Genomic DNA, 20,493 nt, shown 5'->3' with positions numbered 1-20,493 from the left:
AAAAAAAAGTTTGTTTCCATTACAGAATGGCTTATCAACTGAAGCTCTCTGATTGTCTTTGCTTGGAATTTCTTCCAAATTAGGTTTATAGCCCGAACAGATCAAAGCCCTTCATTGCACTCAATTTTAAACAGACATGCAAGTCCCTCACGTGTTCCCTTAAGATTTGTGACCACGTTAAGAAATCGAGCTTGAAAAGCCTATGCCCAAGTGCCCCACCATCCTCCTTATTTTACCATCAGTGCTAACTCGAAGTATGACATACCGAGGGGAATAGGCATCTAAAAGACCTGTATTACAGTGAAATTCATTACCTTTAGGAAACAAGGGAAGACATTTAGAAATAATGATGTAAATATACAAGGCAGAAGATTTACACAAAAAAGAAAGACTGTCATAGGATTACACTCTTATTCTTCCAACAGAAATTCATTTAATGGACAAAGGTTAAAAATTAATGTAAAAGCTAATCAATAATCTATCAGGGAACTTGCAGATGAGTATCTTTGTGTTGCCTTGTGTAATATTGTGCAGAGCAATGAAAATGTTTGTAAAGGTTTTGTATTGTTCTGATATCCTGAGAATAATTCTTCAACTCTAACAGACGCCAGATTAATCGGACCTGGACAAAAAGAGACGTTCCTGGATTGAACAGCATGGTGAAAAGTAGAAGCAGCCTCATACAACATGGACACAGTGACTTGAGCAGTCCTCGGTGTGAAATAACGAAGTGTATGTACCTCTTGTGGTCTGGTTACTAATGGACAATTAGTGCAGCAATCAATCTATTCATTTTGGGGAGCTGACCTCTATACTTGCTGTGTTATTTTCAAGTATCTTCCCCCTTTTCCTGAAGCCAGGGTTTTCTCCCATTTGCCATTGTTATCATAAGTCAGTACATATTTCTAATTGGTTATGGCACACTGGATTGTTCCATGGAAAACTACTTAAGAACTGGCAAGAGTTCTTGAGCTGCTTCTGCCACAAATCCACACAATGATATGCTTTGATGGTTGGTAGACCAAAAGATTGAAATCATTTTTCATCGCTGCAACTCACAACACGAGTGGCATAAGATTCATGGATTTCTTGACAATCCCACCACAGTACCACAGTCAGGTTACACATAAAGCAAAAGAGTTGTAGGTGTTGGAAATCTGAAATACAAACAATGCTGGACATACACAACAGGTCAGGCAGCATCTGTGGAGAGAGGAGGAAATTAATGGTTCAACTCTGACTTTGCAATGCTTTATTTTCCTCAAGAGTTATGTAATTAATCTTCCAGAGTTGAATGCAATAATGTCCACTTCTGGGTCATTTTATGTCATTCAGAAATGCAACCAAGCACTTCCTTAAGTGCGTTACCCTTGCACATGCTGGAATTTCCACAAGGCTTCTGATGGAAGTTTCAATCTCCATTCCACCCCCCTTGCCTCATAATTGCCCTCCAATCATTAGTAGTGATTTTTTTTAGGTTTTGTACCTCATGGCCATACCAAACTGCCTGCTCGATTATGCATTTGGCCACTGGCTATCATCCTCCTCCCTAGTCACTGGCCTCAATCCTGTCCTCAAGGCTGCACACTTTCATCAGCAAAAGTATGCAACACTTATTCAGTTGTCCATGAAACTGTTGACCTTGGGCTCAGCTGAAGTTTGCAACAGATGGCATGTGAATAGAAGAGAACTTGCAAATGGTTGTGATCAGATGTGAGGCGCAGGAGAATTTATAAGCCAACATTTTTTTTTTGAAAGACCTACAGCATGGTAACCCTTAAAAAAAATTATTGTTGATAAACTTGCTTAGTATTTTCCAGAGCTCCAGTTTGATGATCTTAAATCTGCTCCACATTACTTTCTTATCGTATAGCTCCACACAGGAAGAGAGACCACAATGGGGTCCACTGTCTTTCCATTTCAAATGATTTCAGGGAAGGCTCGCCTGTGAACCATCCCAAACTGAAGAATTCTGAGTGGAGGCTTGTTCAAGCACAACACAAGATGAGGGAATTGGCCATCAACATCCGTATGAAAGAAGAATTGATCAAAGAACTCGTCAAAACAGGTACAAGGGGTCAATTTCCAATAAATTTATCTAACTGTTTTTGCACTGACCTTTCCACATTGCCAACAAAATACATGCAAGGTAATTCATCAGCTTCCTAATTCAATCGATGTTCCTTCTGAAAGTTGAAGTAACAGTAGATGAAGAAAGACGGCAATATTCTTGGAGTCATATAATAGATCATAGGCGGTGATAAATAACTTTGTATACGTAATCAATAGTTTCCAATCTACACCATGACTTAATATTGTCATTTTTATCACATTTTTGTGTTATTTTCTTCATAATTTTGCTTGATGACATTTTTTTTGTGTTAACAATGCAATCTGTGTTGCCCTATCACCATGTCCACTTTTATCATGTAAAAAGGTTATTGAAAATATATCCCTATTACTGCACATTTTAATAGAGTAACGCAGTTGCCTCACTGCTTTTTGTCATTATTGTAATATACTAATTGAAGTTTCTAACATCCAAAAATAAAGATTACCTATTACTCTTTAACCTGATCAGTTTTATCGGTAGAATTGCACTTGTGGTTTTAATGACTTCATTAAAAGTAAAAAAAAATTGAAGTTATTTGGAACTTCAATTCCTCTTATAATTGCGGCAAACTATCTACATGAACAACATATTAAGATTATGTCAGGGTTTGTAAGTAGTGACTGGTCTTGTATTGTTAGTAATCCCCATAAATTTTCAGTTAAACCCGGTTTTTGCTTGGATGGCCAGGACGAGACGCCCAGGCGATGAACAAGCAGTACTCTCTGAAGATTAGAGAGCTGGAACAAGAGGCGGAGCAGGAAAGGGTGGAGCTGAGAGAGGCTCAGAAACAGCTGCGGGACCTTGAGGAGAAAGAACCCAGGGACCCAATGGAAAGGACCAAGCTCCAGGAGTACCATAAAAAAGTTGTTGCAGCTCAGAGCAAAGTGCAGGTGCGTGAGGTGATGTGTTTGGTAACATGACGGCCTTTGAATGAGTTAGTTGCAGGCGCTACGAACAAGAGTAAGTGGCAATTCAGCTGGATCGAGATGAAAAATATTGCTGTGTCATGGGTCCTGTACTTAAAACTAAAGTGGTTAGAAACATGCGAGATCTAAGTATTTATTTTAATTTTGGTAATTTGGTATTTATTTTAGAATACTGATCCAGGGTTTATTTTACAACAGCAGTCTGCTGTTTCTTTTTGCAGCAGTGTCGTAGGCTGTCTCTAAATCTTATAGTCTGTGCCCAGAGGAGCATGGATTTCAGGTAACAGGTTTAGGAAATTTTTACTTCCATCTCATTTGACCAGTGTGTAATAAATGGGATTCTAGGAACAAGTATATTGGGTTATTGAAAGCACGCCACTCAAATTCTGTGGGGGCAGAAGAGATTTATTTTAATTTGGCAGCATGTTCGTCACAGACATCATGAGCCAAAGGGCCTGTTCCTGTGCTGTGCTGTTCTATGTTCTAATTACACATTCACACATAAAGAATGGCCAGTTGGTGAAGTACTAGAAGGTATTTGGCTCCTGTGGATCTAGAATGGAAGGGGAAGGAATGTTTTCCTTCGGTACTTAGGATCTGTACACAGTATTTTTCTTCCTTTTTCCACCCTTTCATTCAGTTCCATTTCCTACTACAAGGGGTAAGCACTGAAGGATTTTATTTTATACACAAGGCTGTCAGCTGCTGCTAATCTTGGCCCTAATATTGTTGCCAGGCCCTAAGTCAGAAGAAGCGGGATACGGAGCGACTTGTATCACTGTCATCGCAGAGCGAGCGGCGGATCCATGAGATGGAGAGAAACGTGCAACTGATGAAGCAGCAACAGGCACTACTGCAAAAGAAACTGAAAGAGGAAATGGATCAGAAAAGGCGATTTGAAACTGAGATGCACAAAGGAAAACATCGAGTGAAGGTACGGCATGGTGCATGTTGAGGTTTCACTCAGGTTAACTTGGGCTGCCTTCATCATCTCCTTACGACTTGCAGGGTGAAATGCACAGGTCAGCACAAGGTGTCAGTGGTGAAAGAAGTAGTTTTTGTGGACTCAGAACTCTTTACCCAGTATCTGGAGTGGCTGAAAAACTGCTCCATTCCAGGGTTTGAAAGTCTGCATAAAGAACTCTCCCAATAGGGCACTGTAGGACCCGGATTCAATTCCGGCCACCGTCTGTAAGGAATTTGTACGTTCTCCCCATGACTGCGTGGGTTTCCTCCGGTTTCCTCCCACATTCCAAAGAAGTACGGATTGTGGGCATGCTGTGTTGGCGCCAGAAGAGTGGCGACACTTGCGGGCTGCCCCCAGAACACTACGCAAAAGATGTGTTTCGATGTATATGTGACTAATAAAAATATCTCGTCTTGTACAGGGCTACTCTACTCTGTACAGCGCTTTCACCTCAGCAGTTATTCCAAACACAGAGAAGGAGTGCTTGCCAGGGATCTGTTGGATATGAATTTCCAGTCACTTTCCCCTCCGACTGTGCCCTTGGGGTCCTAGAATAGTACAGCACAAGAACAGGCCTTTCAGTTCTTGATGTCTGTTCAACCAACCTAATCCCATCTGCCTGCACGTGGAGTATATCCTTCCATTCCCTGCCTGTCCACGTGCCTCTTAAACATTGCTTTTGTATCTGCTTCCACCACCTCCCCTGGCAGCGCGTTCCAGGCACCTACCACTCTGTTAATAAAAAAAAACTTGCCTCATAAATCTCCTTTAAATTTACCCCCTCTCACCTTACAGCTGTGCCCTCTAGTATTTGATATTTTCACCCTGGGGAAAAAGACTATCTACCCTATTTATGCCTCTGATAATTTTATATATTCTTGTCAGATTGTCCCTCAGCCTCTGACACCAGAGAAAACAATGCAGGTTTGTCTGACCTCCCCTTATAGCTAATAATTTGGTCGGGATTTCCCAGAGACTGACCCTTTATAAGCAATCTGCAAGTTGGGAACATAATAGAATCCTAATGTCTGTTATTGGTTAAGAACTGTTGGGTATCAGTGAGGGGTGGGGGTGGGGGGGATACAACAACCAGAAATTGAACTGAAATCTCATCCTGTTGGCAGTGCTTGGACTGGGCTTGATCTCAGGTGTGGAGATATAGTCGATCCTGGTGATTTGACACATGAAGATGCAAAGCATCTGCAGGATCAAACACCAACTACGTGCCAAAATGACAACTGATATTCAAAGCCAGAAAGCAGGGAATGCAGTAGAGAAGAAAACTGCACATAGAGGCTTGGGGAAAATTGTGTGGGAGTATGAAGATGAAGATATAGATTTTAAGTTTAATGTGTTGAAGAGATGGTGTCTATGATAAGATTAGGGAATAATGAAGTGCTCATCTTTCCTCCACCTGTATCCAGGAACTTGAAATAAAACATGAACAGCAACAAAAGATTCTTAAGATTAAAACTGAAGAGATTGCAGCCTTTCAAAGGAAGAGGAGGAGTGGCAGCAATGGGTCTGTAATCAGCCTTGAAGAGCAACAGGTAAGGTAATAGTGGAGCAAGTTTGGATCTGAATAAAAGAGATTTTTCTTTTCCTTTTTTTGTTTATTTGTTTTCCTTTTCACTTTCTTTATATGGTCCTCCTGGAGGTGGTAATCCTTACTGAAGTAGTGTATGGATCATTAAGTACTTGCAGTTGTACTGCTCTCCTCAACTTTTAATGAGATGTAGTTATTAATTTTGAGCAATTGGTTCAGCAAATTTTCACTGACCCAATTGAAAGAAATCCTATTTATAAAAGAACTGGTAAAACTTAACAAAACCTGCGAGTGAGTCTTTAATGTAAATCTTAAAGCATGGGACAAAGTTGTGGTGGGCTTTTGGAGCAAAGTCATTATAGTGTTTGATAGATATTGAAATTTGGGGCTGTATTATATTGCTCAGATCATTTTTGTCCTCATGCGTGACATGTCACTGATATGTTTATGTCCCTTTGTTCCAACACATCACCCAGAGAGATCAAGATCAAGGCCTGTAGCACCATGTGGGCCTTGTTGCCATTGTAGGCAAGGCTGATAAACATCACATGCCACATCCAGCAAAAATCAAACCAGGGCCCAGGAAACTTTGAGCTGAGCATTTTCTTTATTCCCACCGTGAATGCTATAAAGTTCTTTTGGAGTGGGGTGGAAGGAACTGTTAGTGACAGACAATCCTACCACAGAAGCTGTTTGTATCAGAAATATGTCAGTTTGCTGACATAATTGTGGCAGGGTGGCAAAAGGCCCAAAGATTTTCTGACAACTTTTATAAGAGGAGGGCTTGTTCTTGTGGTCATTCTGACCTGAGTATCGACTAATTATTTTGTAGAAAATTGAAGAGCAGAAAAGGTGGTTGGACCTGGAAATTGAGAAAGTTCTGGAGCAACGAAAGGCACTTGATGACCTGGAGGAGGAGCTGAACAAACGAGAGACCATTGTAGAAAAGAAGGAAGCCTTGCTCCAGGAGAAGAGTGGTCTGGAGAGCAAGAGGCTGCGATCCAGTCAGGTAACGAGGCTATAGTCTGGTCTGGTGAGACTTGCAGGGTTTCGTAGACAAGAGGCTAAGATTCCAATGGAAGAAAGAATAAGGTTGAGTTTTTGATGCAAGTTTAGGGGCAGCAGGGGAGCCTTAGAGATTATTCATATCATGAGTCATAGGTACAGTAGTTGTGCAGCAGGTGTTGCTGGACTAGTAGTATAGAAAACTCTGCAGATGCTGGAAACCAGCAAATTATGGAAACACTCAGCAGGTCAGGCAGCATCTGTGGCGAGAGATACAGTTAACGTTTCAGGTCTGGGTCCTTTCATCAGTTCTACGTGACTTTCCGAGCGTTTCCGGCATTTCTGTTTGTATTATAGTAGTCTAGAGGCCTGGATTAAAAGTGCAGATACCAGAGTCCAAATCCCAACATGGTAACTGTGGAAATTAAATTCAACTAATAATCTGGAATTTGCAAACTAAAGACCCCAACAGCTAGTCTTTGTAATGATGACCATGAAAATAACTGGTTGTCATAAAATCCCATCTGGTTCACTAATGTCCTTCAAGGCTCTAATCAGGGACTCCAGATCCGTCCAATGTGTTTGATTCTCCAATGTTCTCTGAAGTAGCCAAGAAGCCACTCAGTTCTACCAGTACCACCATAGTTAAACAGAGAAGGAATAAAACTGGTTGAACCACCTGACACCAATGAAGCATCAAATTCAGACACAGTAAAAACACTCCCAGCCCAGCCTTGCAGTGTGCTCCTCGCATTTGGAGACTGGTGTCCAAATTTGGAGAGCTGACCTACAGACTAGTCAAGCAGCTTGACACAGTCATACTGGCAAGATTATACTTTCCAAATCATACTTTCCAGATAATGTGCTAGCCATCCCCGTCACAATCTTTACCAATGTCTCGTCCCACCAGCAGTGGCAGCTTAGAGATAAGCAGCCGGGAACAGGATTGCCTTTGCAATCCTCAAAAATGAGTTGAGAAACAATGAAGTCTGATTAGGTGAAACATGGATAAGGAATCATTTTGCTGATTACCTCCTACCTCTGCTATTGAATCAGTAGTGTCGAATAACACTTGGAAAGTGAATCAAGGGATATAAGGATTGGCTGGAAAGGTGGATTTGAAATAGAGGATTATTCATCATTTTATTGAATATTGGATCAGGCTTAGTCTGGTCTGCTAATATTTTAGATGTTCTGAAATGTCATGGACAGATTTTAAAAAATCATGAAAATGTCTGATGAAATTTATTTCTGAAAGACAAACAATCAAGGAGTTAGAAGTTATACTGCAGTTATATCAGAATCTATTTAGAGTATATTGAAATAATATGTTTAGTTTTGGAGTCCTTATCTTAAAAATAATGTATTAACCTTGGAGGAGTTGGTGTAGATTTGGTTGAATGAAACTTGGTCTCCAGGGTGATATTATGAAGAGCAATTACACAATCCAGGATTGTATTTGGGCTAGAGATAACTTGATTGAAAATTTTCCTGATAGTGGGGAATCTGTAGGTTGATAGAGAAACTATTTCCTCACAAGAAGGGACACATCCTTAAACTTGAGGAACAGTTAGAAAAATCCTTTTGTCTTGGAGATGACAGGAGTTTGGCATTAATGTAAGCTTGAGGAGCTTAATAATAAACACATAATGTTCCTATCTTCCCAATAGCCTGGGTAATAAATATTGTGAGCATTGATCCTTCTGAGCCTGATGACCATAAATAAATTTGCAGTCAAAGGGTACTGGATACTGATCAGTAGTGAGAACACGGGCTGATACAGAAGGCTATATGTACAAACCATCTTCTAGCAAGTTAATTCAACTCACATCAATAGTTAAACCCATGATCCAATGAGTTAGTGGGATACTGTTGACATATAAGTCACAAGATCACAAGACAAAGGAGCAGAAGTAGGCCATTTGGCCCATTGAGTCTGCTCCGCTACCTCACCATGAGCTAAACTATTCCCATCTAGCCCCAATTCCTGGCCTTTTCCCCATATCCCTTGATACCCTGACTAATTAGATACCTATCAATATCCTCCTTAAACACCCCCAATGATCGGGCCTCCACAGCTGAACGTGGCAACGAATTCCATAGATCCACGACCCTCTGGCTAAAGAGATTTCTTTAACGGAGGATATTGTGACTTTGTTTTGACTTGCCAATGTGTTCCTTCTTCTCTTTAGGCTCTGACCAATGACATTGTGAGAGTGTCAAGCCGCATTGAATCTCTGGAAAAGGAGCTGTCTGAGAAAAATGGGCAGTTGCGTAATGGCAGTGCCAATGACCAACAGGAAATCCGGGAGGAGATTTCCAACCTGCGGCATGAGAAGGATCAGATGATGAAACAGCGCACTGAACTGGATGAGAAGTTACGGATGGGAAACCTGCTGTCTGCAGAGGTGTGGTACATCTATGCTATCCTGTACCTTCTGACAGAATTACTGGTATATTAGAATAATGGTGACACTATGTTAACCAAATATTCTGTCCTTGGAGCCTTTTACTTTAGTTGAGTGCACACATCACCTGGTATTCATGAGTTCACAAGTAGAATCAGTTGTGGTACACTCACTGCTTAATGGAATTGATAACCATTGTGAAGCTGCATAGCAGCACCATGTATTTTCAGGCACAGAATCTAACACAGATTCTCCTTATCTGGTGGTATTTTCAATCACTCCGTTTATAATTTGTAAAATTTTGATATAGTGAGCATGATATGACGTGCTCCCTGTCATACTTCCCATATCAGACTTTGTTGATAACATTTCAAATGTTATAAAGCAACATATTCTCTGCTACGCTGTGACCCACACAATGAGAGATTTGCTGGTAAGCTAATATAATTTATTATGTTTTTAAGTTTTAATGAAAGGTCGTCCAGTGATTGAAAAATTCATTCTTTGAGGGATTGATGGTTGAATAAGGTAATTTCACCTGGAGTGAGATCATAGAGAAAATGATGGCCTCTCATCAAAGGTCAAATTGGCTGTCAGTTTACAGTGGTGCTATAGATTCAGAGACCACTTGTCTCTGGCCTCATGTTACTGGCGGTAGGGTTTGTTTCCTGTTTTTATCCTCTTGTGAAGATATTAGGATTCCACAACAAACTATTGCTATCTGGTGCCTCATTTAACTGCCCACTCGTAATGCTGCCGGATCGTGCTCCATCTGGCTCACTGCTATTCCCATGGACCTACATTTTGTGACCTCATGGGTCCAAATTCCCCTCAGGCCTCATTGCCAAAGCTGTCCCATGGAGTGACCCAGGGGCAATGACTCGGCCTCAGGATCATGCTGTCAAGGGCCCTTGAATTGGTTTTGAATATTTCCAGTGATCAGAACATTTAACAAACAGTTCAAAAGAATTTAAATAATTAAAAATATATATTTAAATAAAATTACTTAAAAACTCATTTAATTGATAGAAATCAAAATAAAAACATTACAATTAATTAATTTTTTAAAAAAAAAACAGATCATCCACATGCACTGACCATTACACTCAAGATTAGCTATGCTGGTCATGATAGAACTACTGATACCAAGGTGCCCAATCAACTCCAGCAGGTGAACTGTCAGATAATTTGTTGCATTTGCCAGTTGTGCCATTTGGAGGAGCCAGTGCACACCTTTACATTTCTGAGAAAGAATTTAAATGCTCAATCTGTTTTGAATTGAATTTCACAAGTGTTACCCCAGGGCAAAAAAAAAGCAATGCACGAAGTACAACCTTCTGTGTAAATCTAGTAGTTATTTTAAAAAGAGTAAATAATGAAAACACAAGAGACTGAACATGCTGGAATCTGGCGCAAAATTCTTTTTCTCTTTTGAAAATTACTTTAAATTTACCTCCACCATCCTATCATTCTATGCATTTCTAGTCACCTGTATATAAAATAATTTTCTCATTTCACCTGTTTTTTATTTGCCAATCACTTTAGGTTGTTCTCTGCTGTTAGAAACAGTTTCTCCTTATTTTAACAAAATTAATTATGACTTTGAAGACCTCTGTCAAATTCCCAATAAAGATATTCAAGTCAAAGCAAACAACTAGTTTTCCTTTTTGAATAACTGAATTCCTTCATCTAGATTAGAAAAGCTAGAAGATCTGGGCATTCTTACTAAAGTGTGATGTTCATATTGAATGTAAAATTCCAGCTGAGAGCTGATCAGTTTTTCACAAAAGATTAAGATGCCTGGATCACCATGCAAGGTAGCATGTGTAAAGGGAGAAACAAAGTTTACATTTTGAATCAATCACCATTCAGTGTTACATTGTAAGTTAATTATTCTGTTTCACTCACTACGCATACTGTCTGGCCTGTGGAGTGTTGCATTTCTCTTTCAGATTCCCAGCATGTGTAGAATTAAGCTTATGTTTCAGTGTTTTTCAATTGTTGCTCTCCAGGAAGAAAGAATCCTTTTCCAGCTGGATGAAGCTATTGAGGCACTTGATGCTGCCATTGAGTACAAGAACGAGACAATCACGCGTCGGCAGAGGGTGCTGCGTGCCTCTGCCAGCATGCTGTCCCAGTGTGAAATGAACCTGATGGCAAAGTTGAGCTACCTCTCAGCATCCGAAACCAGAGCGCTGCTCTGCAAGTACTTTGACAAGGTAAACAACTAATTTTTAGTATTCTTTTTTTATACCCTGGAAGGGATTTGTGTCTTCTCTAAACACAGCCATTTTTAAGAGTGTAATAAAGGAGGGCATATGAAACATAGAAAACCTACAGCATAATACAGGCCCTTTGGCCCACAAAGCTGTGCCGAACATGTCCCTACCTTAGAAATTACTAGGCTTACCCGTAGCCCTCTATTTTTCTAAGCTCCATGTACCTATCCAAAAGTCTCTTAAAAGACCCTATCGTATCCGCCTCCACCACTGTTGCCGGCAGCCCATTTCATGCACTCACCACTCTCTAAGTAAAAAAAACTTATCCCTGACATCTCCTCTGTACCTACTCCCCAGCATCTTAAACCTGTGTCCTCTTGTGGCAACCATTTCAGCCCTGGGAAAAATCCTCTGACTATCCACACGATCAATGAGAGAGGAATCGGGAAGCTTTTATTGTTTGTACCACTTTAGACATTGTCTGACCCAGCCTTAAACCCTTTGAGGCATACAGCAGAGAAACAGGCCCTTCAGCCCACCACATCTGTGTCAACCTTTTTACCCATCTACACAATTCCCATTTGCCCTTGGGTGTGGATGTTTTATCTCCAGCAGATATTATCAGCACTGCTTTTGTCCTCTGTCTGTGTTTCACCATTCACACCATATTGGTCAGGTAGATTGCACTGTTTTTGAACTGTGCTATTTGCAACGTGTTCTGAAGCAATGTCGCTGTATAACTAGGTAGTAACACTCCGAGAAGAAGAACGTAAGATGCAGCTGGCATTCATGGAGTTGGAGATGAGAGCAGAGGAGCAGCAGAAACTCGTTTACTGGCTGGAGGCAGCAGTGGAGCGTCAGCAACTTGAGACAGATCGTCGCCTCACCCTCCAGCAGAAGGAACATGAGCGCAACCTCCAAGTCCTGCTGCAGCACTGCCAAGGTAGTAACTGACTGCATCTGTGGAGTGTTTTACAGTGTTACGTATTGTACCCAGGAGCTCTGATAATATATGGGCATAATCATTGATACATAATATGTTATCCTCCATTTATTTTCTTGTTTCTTTTTAAAATTTTAACAACTATCATAGTCGAATCTATGAGGACTTTTATTAAGTTCCTGCAATATATTTTATCCAGTGAGCTGCACAATAGTACAAGGAGTAGAGCTGCTGCCTCAAAGCACCAGTGACCCAGGTTCAACCCTGACATCAGGTGCCGACTGTGTGGAGTTTGCATGTTCTCACTGTGACTGCGTGGACTTCCACCAGCTGCCCTTTCTTCCCGCATCCCAAAAATGTGCAGTTCGGTAGATTAATTGGCCACTCTAAGTTTCCCCTAGTGTGTAGATGAGTGGTAGAATTTGGCTGGAGGGAGGGGAAGTTGATGGGAATGTAGAGACAATAAAATGGATTAGGATGGGCTTAGTGTAAAAGTAGGTGCTTGATGGTCAGCACGGACCTGGGAGGTGCCAATGGACCTGTTCCCCTGCTATACCTGTCTATGACTCTATGAACTAGACAAAATAGCCATCAAGTACAGTACAAGCCCTACAAAGCAAAGACCTCTGGTTCAACTCCCAAGCTGCAAACACTGTAAGGAGTTTGTACGTTCTCCCCGTGTCTGCGTGGGTTTCCTCCGGGTGCTCCGGTTTCCTCCCACATTCCAAAGACGTATGGGTTAAGAAGTTGTGGGCATGCTATGTTGGCGCCAGAAGCATGGCGACACTTGCAGGCTGCCCCCAGAACACTCTACGCAAAAGATGCATTTCACTGTGTGTTTCGATGTACATGTGACTAATAAAGATATCTTACCTTAAATGATTTCTTTCAGGCAGTGAGAAGCATGCTATAATCAACCTTGAGTGACCTGGATGTAAAACAAAGAGAAAAATCTGCCTTGGTTCTTTCCCAGTCTTAAATGCAGATAGTAAACATCTAAGTCTGTCAGATGGGTACCCATTTGGGACCATTTGTATATATACTGTAGGAGTTTAAAGGAGATTGATGTTGCAAGAGAGGTGTCTGGAATGCGCAGCCAGGGAGTTGATGGAAGCAAATACGATAACTAAGAGGCAGTTAGACAGGCACATGAACAGGCAGGGAATTGAGGGATATAGAGCACTCGTAGGCAGATGTGCAACTTAAAGTGGCATTCTGATCAGCAGAGACATTGTGGGTCAAGGGGCCAGTTCCTGTGCTGTACTGTTCTATGTTGTTTAAGGTTGACATTTACAGTGTGTTACACAAGAGAGATTGATCAATGCCTATAGTACAGAGCTTTCACCCTACGTCAGAAGCTTTTAGAAAAAAGAGAAAAAAGTTGAGCAAAAATGCTTTAATTTAAAAGCCCTGGTGCGCAGTGAAATAGTTTTGTGGTACTGGTAGAATTGTCTTTCTCTTTCTGCCACTTATTCACAGGACAAGTGGATGAAGGAATTGCTGGGAGTCAGAAGCAGTATGAGGGTTGGATCCAAATGCTGGAAAAGGAGCTTGCTTGGTACAAACAAGCCAATCATGAGTTGAACCTGAAGCTGAAAGACCTGTCCACTTACCTTTTGAATCATCCGGCAGAACAGAACAAACGTAAGAGGCAACGTGGCAGCGGTCACTGAACTTCCCATTTAACTGCAGTTCCTGCATCTGCTTCTCAATCACTAGAATAGGTTTGTTTTATCCAGAGAGTGACCATTGTGTGAAACCCTTTTAACAATACAAAATTTGTATTTGCCAAAGAAAGTATAAGAGCCCATATGTTAATCAATTTTATTTTTATTTAATTACTCCTGATTTTTAGAGCCTTGATCTTTTTAACCATTCTTTAAAAAAGCTTGTCGATGAGTGCATGTTAAGGGGAGGTAGAGCAATGCAAATTGGCTGCCTTTTTCTGCCATCTTCCCATCAGTTCCATACCTGAGTAAGGTTGCCTGTGGTCCTTTCATTCTAGGTCATCCCAATGGTTATTTATATTTGAAGCTTTCTGTCTGTTACTTCTGTAAAATGTGAAGTATAACGTGCATATGTCCCATCTTTCATATCTTAGGGAAGTTCCCAGTATTTTACAACAAACTAGTTTCAATCGGTGTTACCACTGAGCAAAGTTGGCTATGCAGCCTTTAATGTAATGTTACTGTAGAAACAGTACGCTGTGGCACCCAGTGTAGGTCAAATACTGCCCAGGAAGGGAAAGAAGTCAAACTTGCCTTGGATAGGGATTTTACCAGTGTGCCCTGTGTATCCTGAACCTGAACATCCAGCAATATCGTGGGTGCAGAACTCAGTCATAGGAGAGAAAGAGAGGCGTACTCACAAAAATAAATTGTGTGCCTTTCCCTGGATCCTTCTCGCTTTTTATCACTGCATGAATATCGCTGATTTGAGAAATAATGCACTTTCTGGTCTTTTTTTTATGATTATCTGATGCTCTGTGCCTGTGCTGCTGCTGCAAGTAAGTTTTTCATTATACTTGTGCATATGACAATAAACTCTATATTTTGACTTTTTTAGGTCTTGGAACTGTCAGTAGATCTCAGCCAACTATTGACCAAGTGCCCCCAGCAGCTGGAAGAGAAGAAAATGGGAACAACATTCCATCAGAGCAATCGTATGTCACATCAGTTGCTCCTGAACGGATCACCAAATCGAAAGAGGAACTCCGAGATTTGGTTCACGTGCCTTTGCCACCTACATGGCGGAGATCTTCACTGCCAACAGACGACCAGACTGGTTTGGAAGAACTGGAACATTTGTGTAATAGGGTGGTGCAACCTCTAGAGGGTGCCATGCACTGGAGTATTACACCTGGACAGAAACCCCAGAAAACACTCAGAAACACAAATCTCAATGCAAGCATTACTTATTTCAATCCTGGGATCATTGATGTCCGGAAGAATCCAGTGGGGTAGCTGAACATTGGATGCCACATATTGTATAGGAATGCTAGAGGTCAGATATTCATTGTACAGTTAAGAAAACACAATACTTTGAGGGAAAGCAATTTGGTTCCACAAGTTTTCTACACAGCAGCTAAAATATAAAAGGTAACAGTTTTAAAAAAAAGTGCTGAAGCTTTGATGAATTGGGCAATAATAGAGTAAATGTACTTCAATTTACTTTTTTTAAAAAAAAATCTGTCTTAAGAATAACAATGAGATTCATGATTATAGAATCATCAGCAGAATTAGAACAAAATGAGGGATCAGAGATCCTAGTCCTGGGGAGCTGAATCATTGCTCGATCTTGCACAATGAGGGACCATTTCTTAGGTTAGGTTGAACTGTTCTCATCTGGGTTTCCTTTAAAAATAATGCTATTTAATTTGCTTGTGGACATTCTTGTGCTCTTTGTTTCTATATTTTCTGCATGGTGGTTTGTATTTAGTGAGGAACAGATGGAATTGTAAAATTTGTCACTTTGCTGTTTAAACCTCATTTAACACTATTTTGGTGTAGAAACCTTTTTCATTATCTTAAGTACCTCATCCCAGTTTAGAAACTGGTCATTTTCATATGCCAAAAGTTGGTCCAAAATTCTGCTAAAACTATCACTTTTTGTTTAATGTTCAAATGGGGCATTCAGTAAGAAACAAATTAGGTGCCTACATTAGGCATTGATTCTGAAGTCGTAGCTGGTTGGACAATTGCTTGGCCATGGAGCTGAGTCTCCAGCATGATAGGTCAGTCAATATTCTGTAGAGGAAGAGTTTACAACTTGATTTCCTAATGGTTTTCAAACTAACAAAGGAGAAATTCAGTTATGTAAGGACAGGCTGGTCCACTAAATTCGAGTTTGGTCTTTTTCCTGGACACAAACATTCTTGGATTGTCATTGACAATAATGGTCTATTGAAATCAGTCTAGGTTCTTAATCTGGTCACTGCATGCCAATGAATAAAACTTTGGCAATCTTACAGAGACATCAGGAAAGCTGTTTCTAGAACTTGAAAAACACTGTACTTTTGCATTAGAGGCAGTCTTCTGAATTAAGACTGACACTCATTGTTAAGGTGCACGTAATTTTATTCTGCATCTCAGTGATTCCAAAGTTGGAGTGAAGGGGACAGGGTCAGGTGGAATGTGCAAGGATAGGCACAGGTGGCACCAAAGATTATAGGGAGGCCTTAATTTAGTTAGAAAGTTTTCAGCAAAGGGACAAATAAATAAAAATAATACTTGCAACATTGGCTGCCCCAATAATAGGGCTGCCAGCAATTCCCACAACAGCTCCAGCTACTTAAAAGGAGCAGTTAAGGACATCATCAGACATTTATAAGGGGGGATGTTTGAAGAACAGCGACATACTTTACCAAGTATGAACAAGTGAGACTTTCATTGAAAAAGGTTGGAGCTACTGCCAAGAGTGCTTGATGGAACAGTGTATAGCATGTAGCCTTTGAATGTCACATAGCTGAGAACACTACTGAGCAAATAAGTAGGAGTTTCCTGTTTTATATTTCAAACATTTTCTATTTTAACTTTTCTGCTTTTTGTACTGTTTTGTACTTTTTAAAAAATTCATACTGTACAACAGTTCCAAATGAGCAGCCTTTTTTTGAATAGAAATACAATCTGTTTCTTTATTGTTGTCTAGTGCTGTTGTTACTACTTCCAGATAAGAAGTCTCCTTGGTTGATTTGAAAACAATTTGTGTAAATTCTCATATTGATGAAGTAGCAGTGCATATGTTTGCTTTAAAACATCACTTGTACTGTACTCAAACAGCTGCACTTTTTACATACTGTATATTCTTGCACAGATTCAGTGCCAATATATATTCATACAATTATATTGTACCATGGCACATTTTCACATGTGGTCCAGGGTGTTTCTATTGCATAACTCTATACATTTTGGAAGGTGGGGAGGGAGAATGGAGACATTGGTGTAACACAGTCTTACTGGTACTCTGTATGCACTACCTCTTAATCTGTAAGGCATGTTGGGTTAGTGTAGGGGGTGGGGACTTACTGTTGTTGTGGAGAAAAAGACTCATTCACTCATGCCTCTTGGGTTAAACAGATGTGTTTATTCAACTGATCTTTCACTTTACAAAGGGAGAGAGAGGCCCATTCACCTTACTGGTGTGATCCATATACCTGTTCTCTGATTTAACAAAGCATGGCATATTTGTACACAGCTAGGGATTAAGTATTGCATCTTCAATGCACAGATGTTCGGTCATCACTTCTTGACCAACTCAAGATGAGAAGGCAAATGACCAATTGCTTCTGACATCACCTTAGAGTGAAATCAAGTGCCTCGTAGATCCTTGATCTGCGTCTGGAAGCCTCGTGCCTAAAGCATCCCTTTGTTCAATTAAGATAATAGTTATCATTATATGATACTCAGAGCAGGCCTGATGTGTCCAATTATCACACTCTTACAGACCTAACGTGTCCCTTATCTCATGCTTTGTTGAACAATCAGCTATCTTTATTAGTCGTATGTATATCGAAACGCACAGTGAAATACATCTTGCGTAGAGTGCTCGCCTGTATTTACTTGATACGTCATCCCAGTATTGATGCTTTATACTCAGCCAATGTGCCCTATTTCAAATCCTTGTCCTAGTCCAGGCCACTGGTTACCATGGAGATAAGCATGGGGGCTACTGCTCAAATGTGCTACCTGGCATATTTATTGATGTATTTATTCATGGTATATTTGCATATTTGTTCATGGTATTTATTCATATATCTCTGTGAAAGTGGTATGACTTTTCTGTAGTTTGAGGTGATGAATAATATAGGCAGTGAGTTGTGCTATCCTGTGCAACTTCGGAAGATCTCTTAGGTTTGAGGACAAGACTAACATGGGCATCATTACCTGCTGTGACCATTGTGGCTTCCTACATTGCTTCCCAAATAGGACTAGAAGGTGCTTGTGTGCTAAATGCCTTTGATATTCTCACATCTATGTTTTGTCCTATAGAAAGGCAGCACTTGAGGACCTGTGGACTGCTCCCACCTGTATCTTCATTCCTGTCCTATCCACATTGGTAACCTCTGCATCTATATCACTACTCAGCACTCCACCAATATCTTCCTTCATTAGCAATGTTATTCCACTTCCTGACCCTTTTTGCCTTTTGGAACATTGAATAACTTGGGAAAATTGAGTTCCCAGTCCTGGTTACCCTGCAAGTGTACCTCTGTAACAGCTATTAGATCAAACTCATTTGTCCCTGTATGTGCCATCAACTCATCTAGTTGCCAGTGGTATGTGCTTATGATTTTTTTTATACTTCTTTCATTTTCTGCTTATATTTTCTGCTCTTTCCTGTCATTATTTGATTATTGCTCAAAACCAGCCAGTATCCTGTGCCACTGCTATCTCATTTCTTTTGATTTATTAAACTCACCATCAGTAGGACCCTCACTCTAGTTAGTTTAAAAGTCTGGAACCTATTTATTTGACTCAGCAAGACACTGATCCCAGCACAGTTCAGATGAAGCATCTCCCCGTGAAATAACTTCTTCCCCCCCCAGTACTGGCGCCAGTGATCCATGAAGCAGAACCCTTGTAGCTGTGCTTTTCAATTTTGTCCCAAGGTGCCCATAATACCTCTTCAGAACTGCCTTCCTAGTGCTACCTATAATGTGGACTGTAACAACTGGATCCTTCAACCTTTTACCTCAACTTCTTCTCCAGCCCAGAACAGCTCGCCTTAACACCAGCACCCGCCAGGCAACACACAGACTTCAGCAATGTCTTCGCTGCAGAGAAAGTGTCTGTTTCTCTAAATGTGCTATCTCCTTTATCTACTACATTTCTCTGTTCTCCCCCCGCGCCCCCCCCCCCCAATGGTCCACTGTGCAATGGTGCTCAGGCCAATTTGCACATCCTCCCCACCATCCCCATCTTGTCCAAACAGTGAACAAGATCTGAGACGTGGCTAAGGGCCATGACTGCTGCAGAGCCACCACCTGCATCCCTCGACCTTCCTCTTTTGCAGTCATACCATCCTGTTCCTGACCACTGATTAAGTCTGAGGAAATTAATCCAAGGGGTGTGATTGCCTCCTTAGACGCCCAAGTGCCAGCCAGGCTGGGCCAGCTCCAATGAACCTGCAGCAACATTTTTATAATCTTAAGTCAAGAATCTTTCACGAGAAGTAGTTTGTACCATCCACAGGATGCACTGCAGCAACTCACCAAAACTCCTTAGACAGCACCTTCCAAACCAGCTACCTGTACCAGCTAGAAGGACAAGAGCAACAAAAGCATATGAATATCATCACCTGGAAGTGGCCTTCCTAGCCACAGACCAGCCTGACATGGAAATATTATCACTGTTGCTGGGTCAAAATCCTAGAATCTCTCCCTAACAGTATTTTGGGTATAAATCACACTTCTAGGACTATGGTGGTTCAAGAAGGCAGCTAAGGGCAACTAGGGATGGGACTTTAAACACTGACTCAGCCTGCAAAGCCCACACCCATGAATAAATGTAAATAAAAAGAGAACTGGAAAAGAGAGATCAAGTCGTAGAGGGAAGGAGGTGGAGAGAATGGATGGAATTTCAATGATAAGAGTCTAGTTCAATATTATCAAGGAAACAAGTCTGAAAACTGGCAGTTAGAAACAGAAGGAAAACAAGAAATAAATTCAAACAGAAAGGTCCAGCCACATCTGTAGAAAGAGAGAGAAACAATGAAATTGTTACCTGAAATTGTTAAATTTAATAAGTCATGAGGGCTGCAATATGCTTCACTCTTACACTGGGCATTTTCAGAGCAAGAAGTAATGTAGTGTAGCGGTTGCTACCGCGAAATAAAACAAGACACTAGTCGAAGGATTGTCAAACAAGAACTGGTTTATTTTCCCGCCTTGCGCAGGCCTTTTAAGGGAGACTGTTCCAGCCCAATGCAACTGGCAATGACGTAAGTACTACGTCATCAAGTCTTTCCCGCGCGCGGGTTCTCCCTGTCGCTCGGGAAAGACGAGGCCCGCCGCCATCTTGGGCCTCGTCGCTCCGACGCCGCGCGACCCGACTGCCGAGCCGGTTTGCCTGACCGGACGGTGAGTCTCTACACAACCCCTCCCAGAACCGGCGATACAGTCCCCAAGAGGCCGCTTAGGGTGCCGGCCTCTGCGTCACAGCATTGAAACCTCGACCGGTTGTTGCAGATCTAAATGGGCCGGTTTGAGGCGGTCCGTCGTGAAAACCTGTTCCCTGCCTCCAACATCCAAAATAAAGGTGGATCCATTATTGACTCGGAACGGTCCCTCATATGGTCGTTGCAACGGCGCCAGAGGTGTGCCCCTGCGAACGAAAACAAACTTACAGTCTCGTAGTTCTTTGGGCTGG

At 41.2% G+C, this 20,493-nt stretch overlaps 1 protein-coding gene across 1 annotated transcript; it reads left to right on the top strand.

Moving 5' to 3' along the window:
- Nucleotides 1–607: 607 nt before the first annotated feature.
- On the top strand, nt 608–18,073 carry kif7 (kinesin family member 7). The gene is made up of 11 exons (XM_052040650.1): nt 608–732; nt 1,874–2,068; nt 2,801–3,003; nt 3,776–3,973; nt 5,431–5,556; nt 6,385–6,561; nt 8,750–8,965; nt 10,978–11,184; nt 11,929–12,127; nt 13,607–13,771; nt 14,693–18,073. Exons 1-11 carry the CDS (start codon nt 657–659, stop codon nt 15,088–15,090), a joined length of 2,160 nt encoding a protein of 719 aa, XP_051896610.1. The 5' UTR covers nt 608–656; the 3' UTR covers nt 15,091–18,073.
- Nucleotides 18,074–20,493: the final 2,420 nt, after the last annotated feature.

The sequence above is a fragment of the Pristis pectinata genome, chromosome 28, assembly GCF_009764475.1.
Source record: "Pristis pectinata isolate sPriPec2 chromosome 28, sPriPec2.1.pri, whole genome shotgun sequence".
Classification (NCBI taxonomy): domain Eukaryota; kingdom Metazoa; phylum Chordata; class Chondrichthyes; order Rhinopristiformes; family Pristidae; genus Pristis; species Pristis pectinata.
This window is presented reverse-complemented; position numbering and strand designations above follow the sequence as displayed.

What these genes read in the sequence shown, in the direction of transcription:
- kif7 (XM_052040650.1), top strand. Translation starts at nt 657, where the DNA reads ATGGTGAAAAGTAGAAGCAGCCTCATACAACATGGACACAGTGACTTG. An exon ending in TCAGCCTTGAAGAGCAACAG is followed by an intron (nt 5,557 to 6,384) that starts GTAAGGTAATAG and finishes ATTATTTTGTAG; the next exon opens with AAAATTGAAGAGCAGAAAAG. An exon ending in AGAGGCTGCGATCCAGTCAG is followed by an intron (nt 6,562 to 8,749) that starts GTAACGAGGCTA and finishes TCTTCTCTTTAG; the next exon opens with GCTCTGACCAATGACATTGT.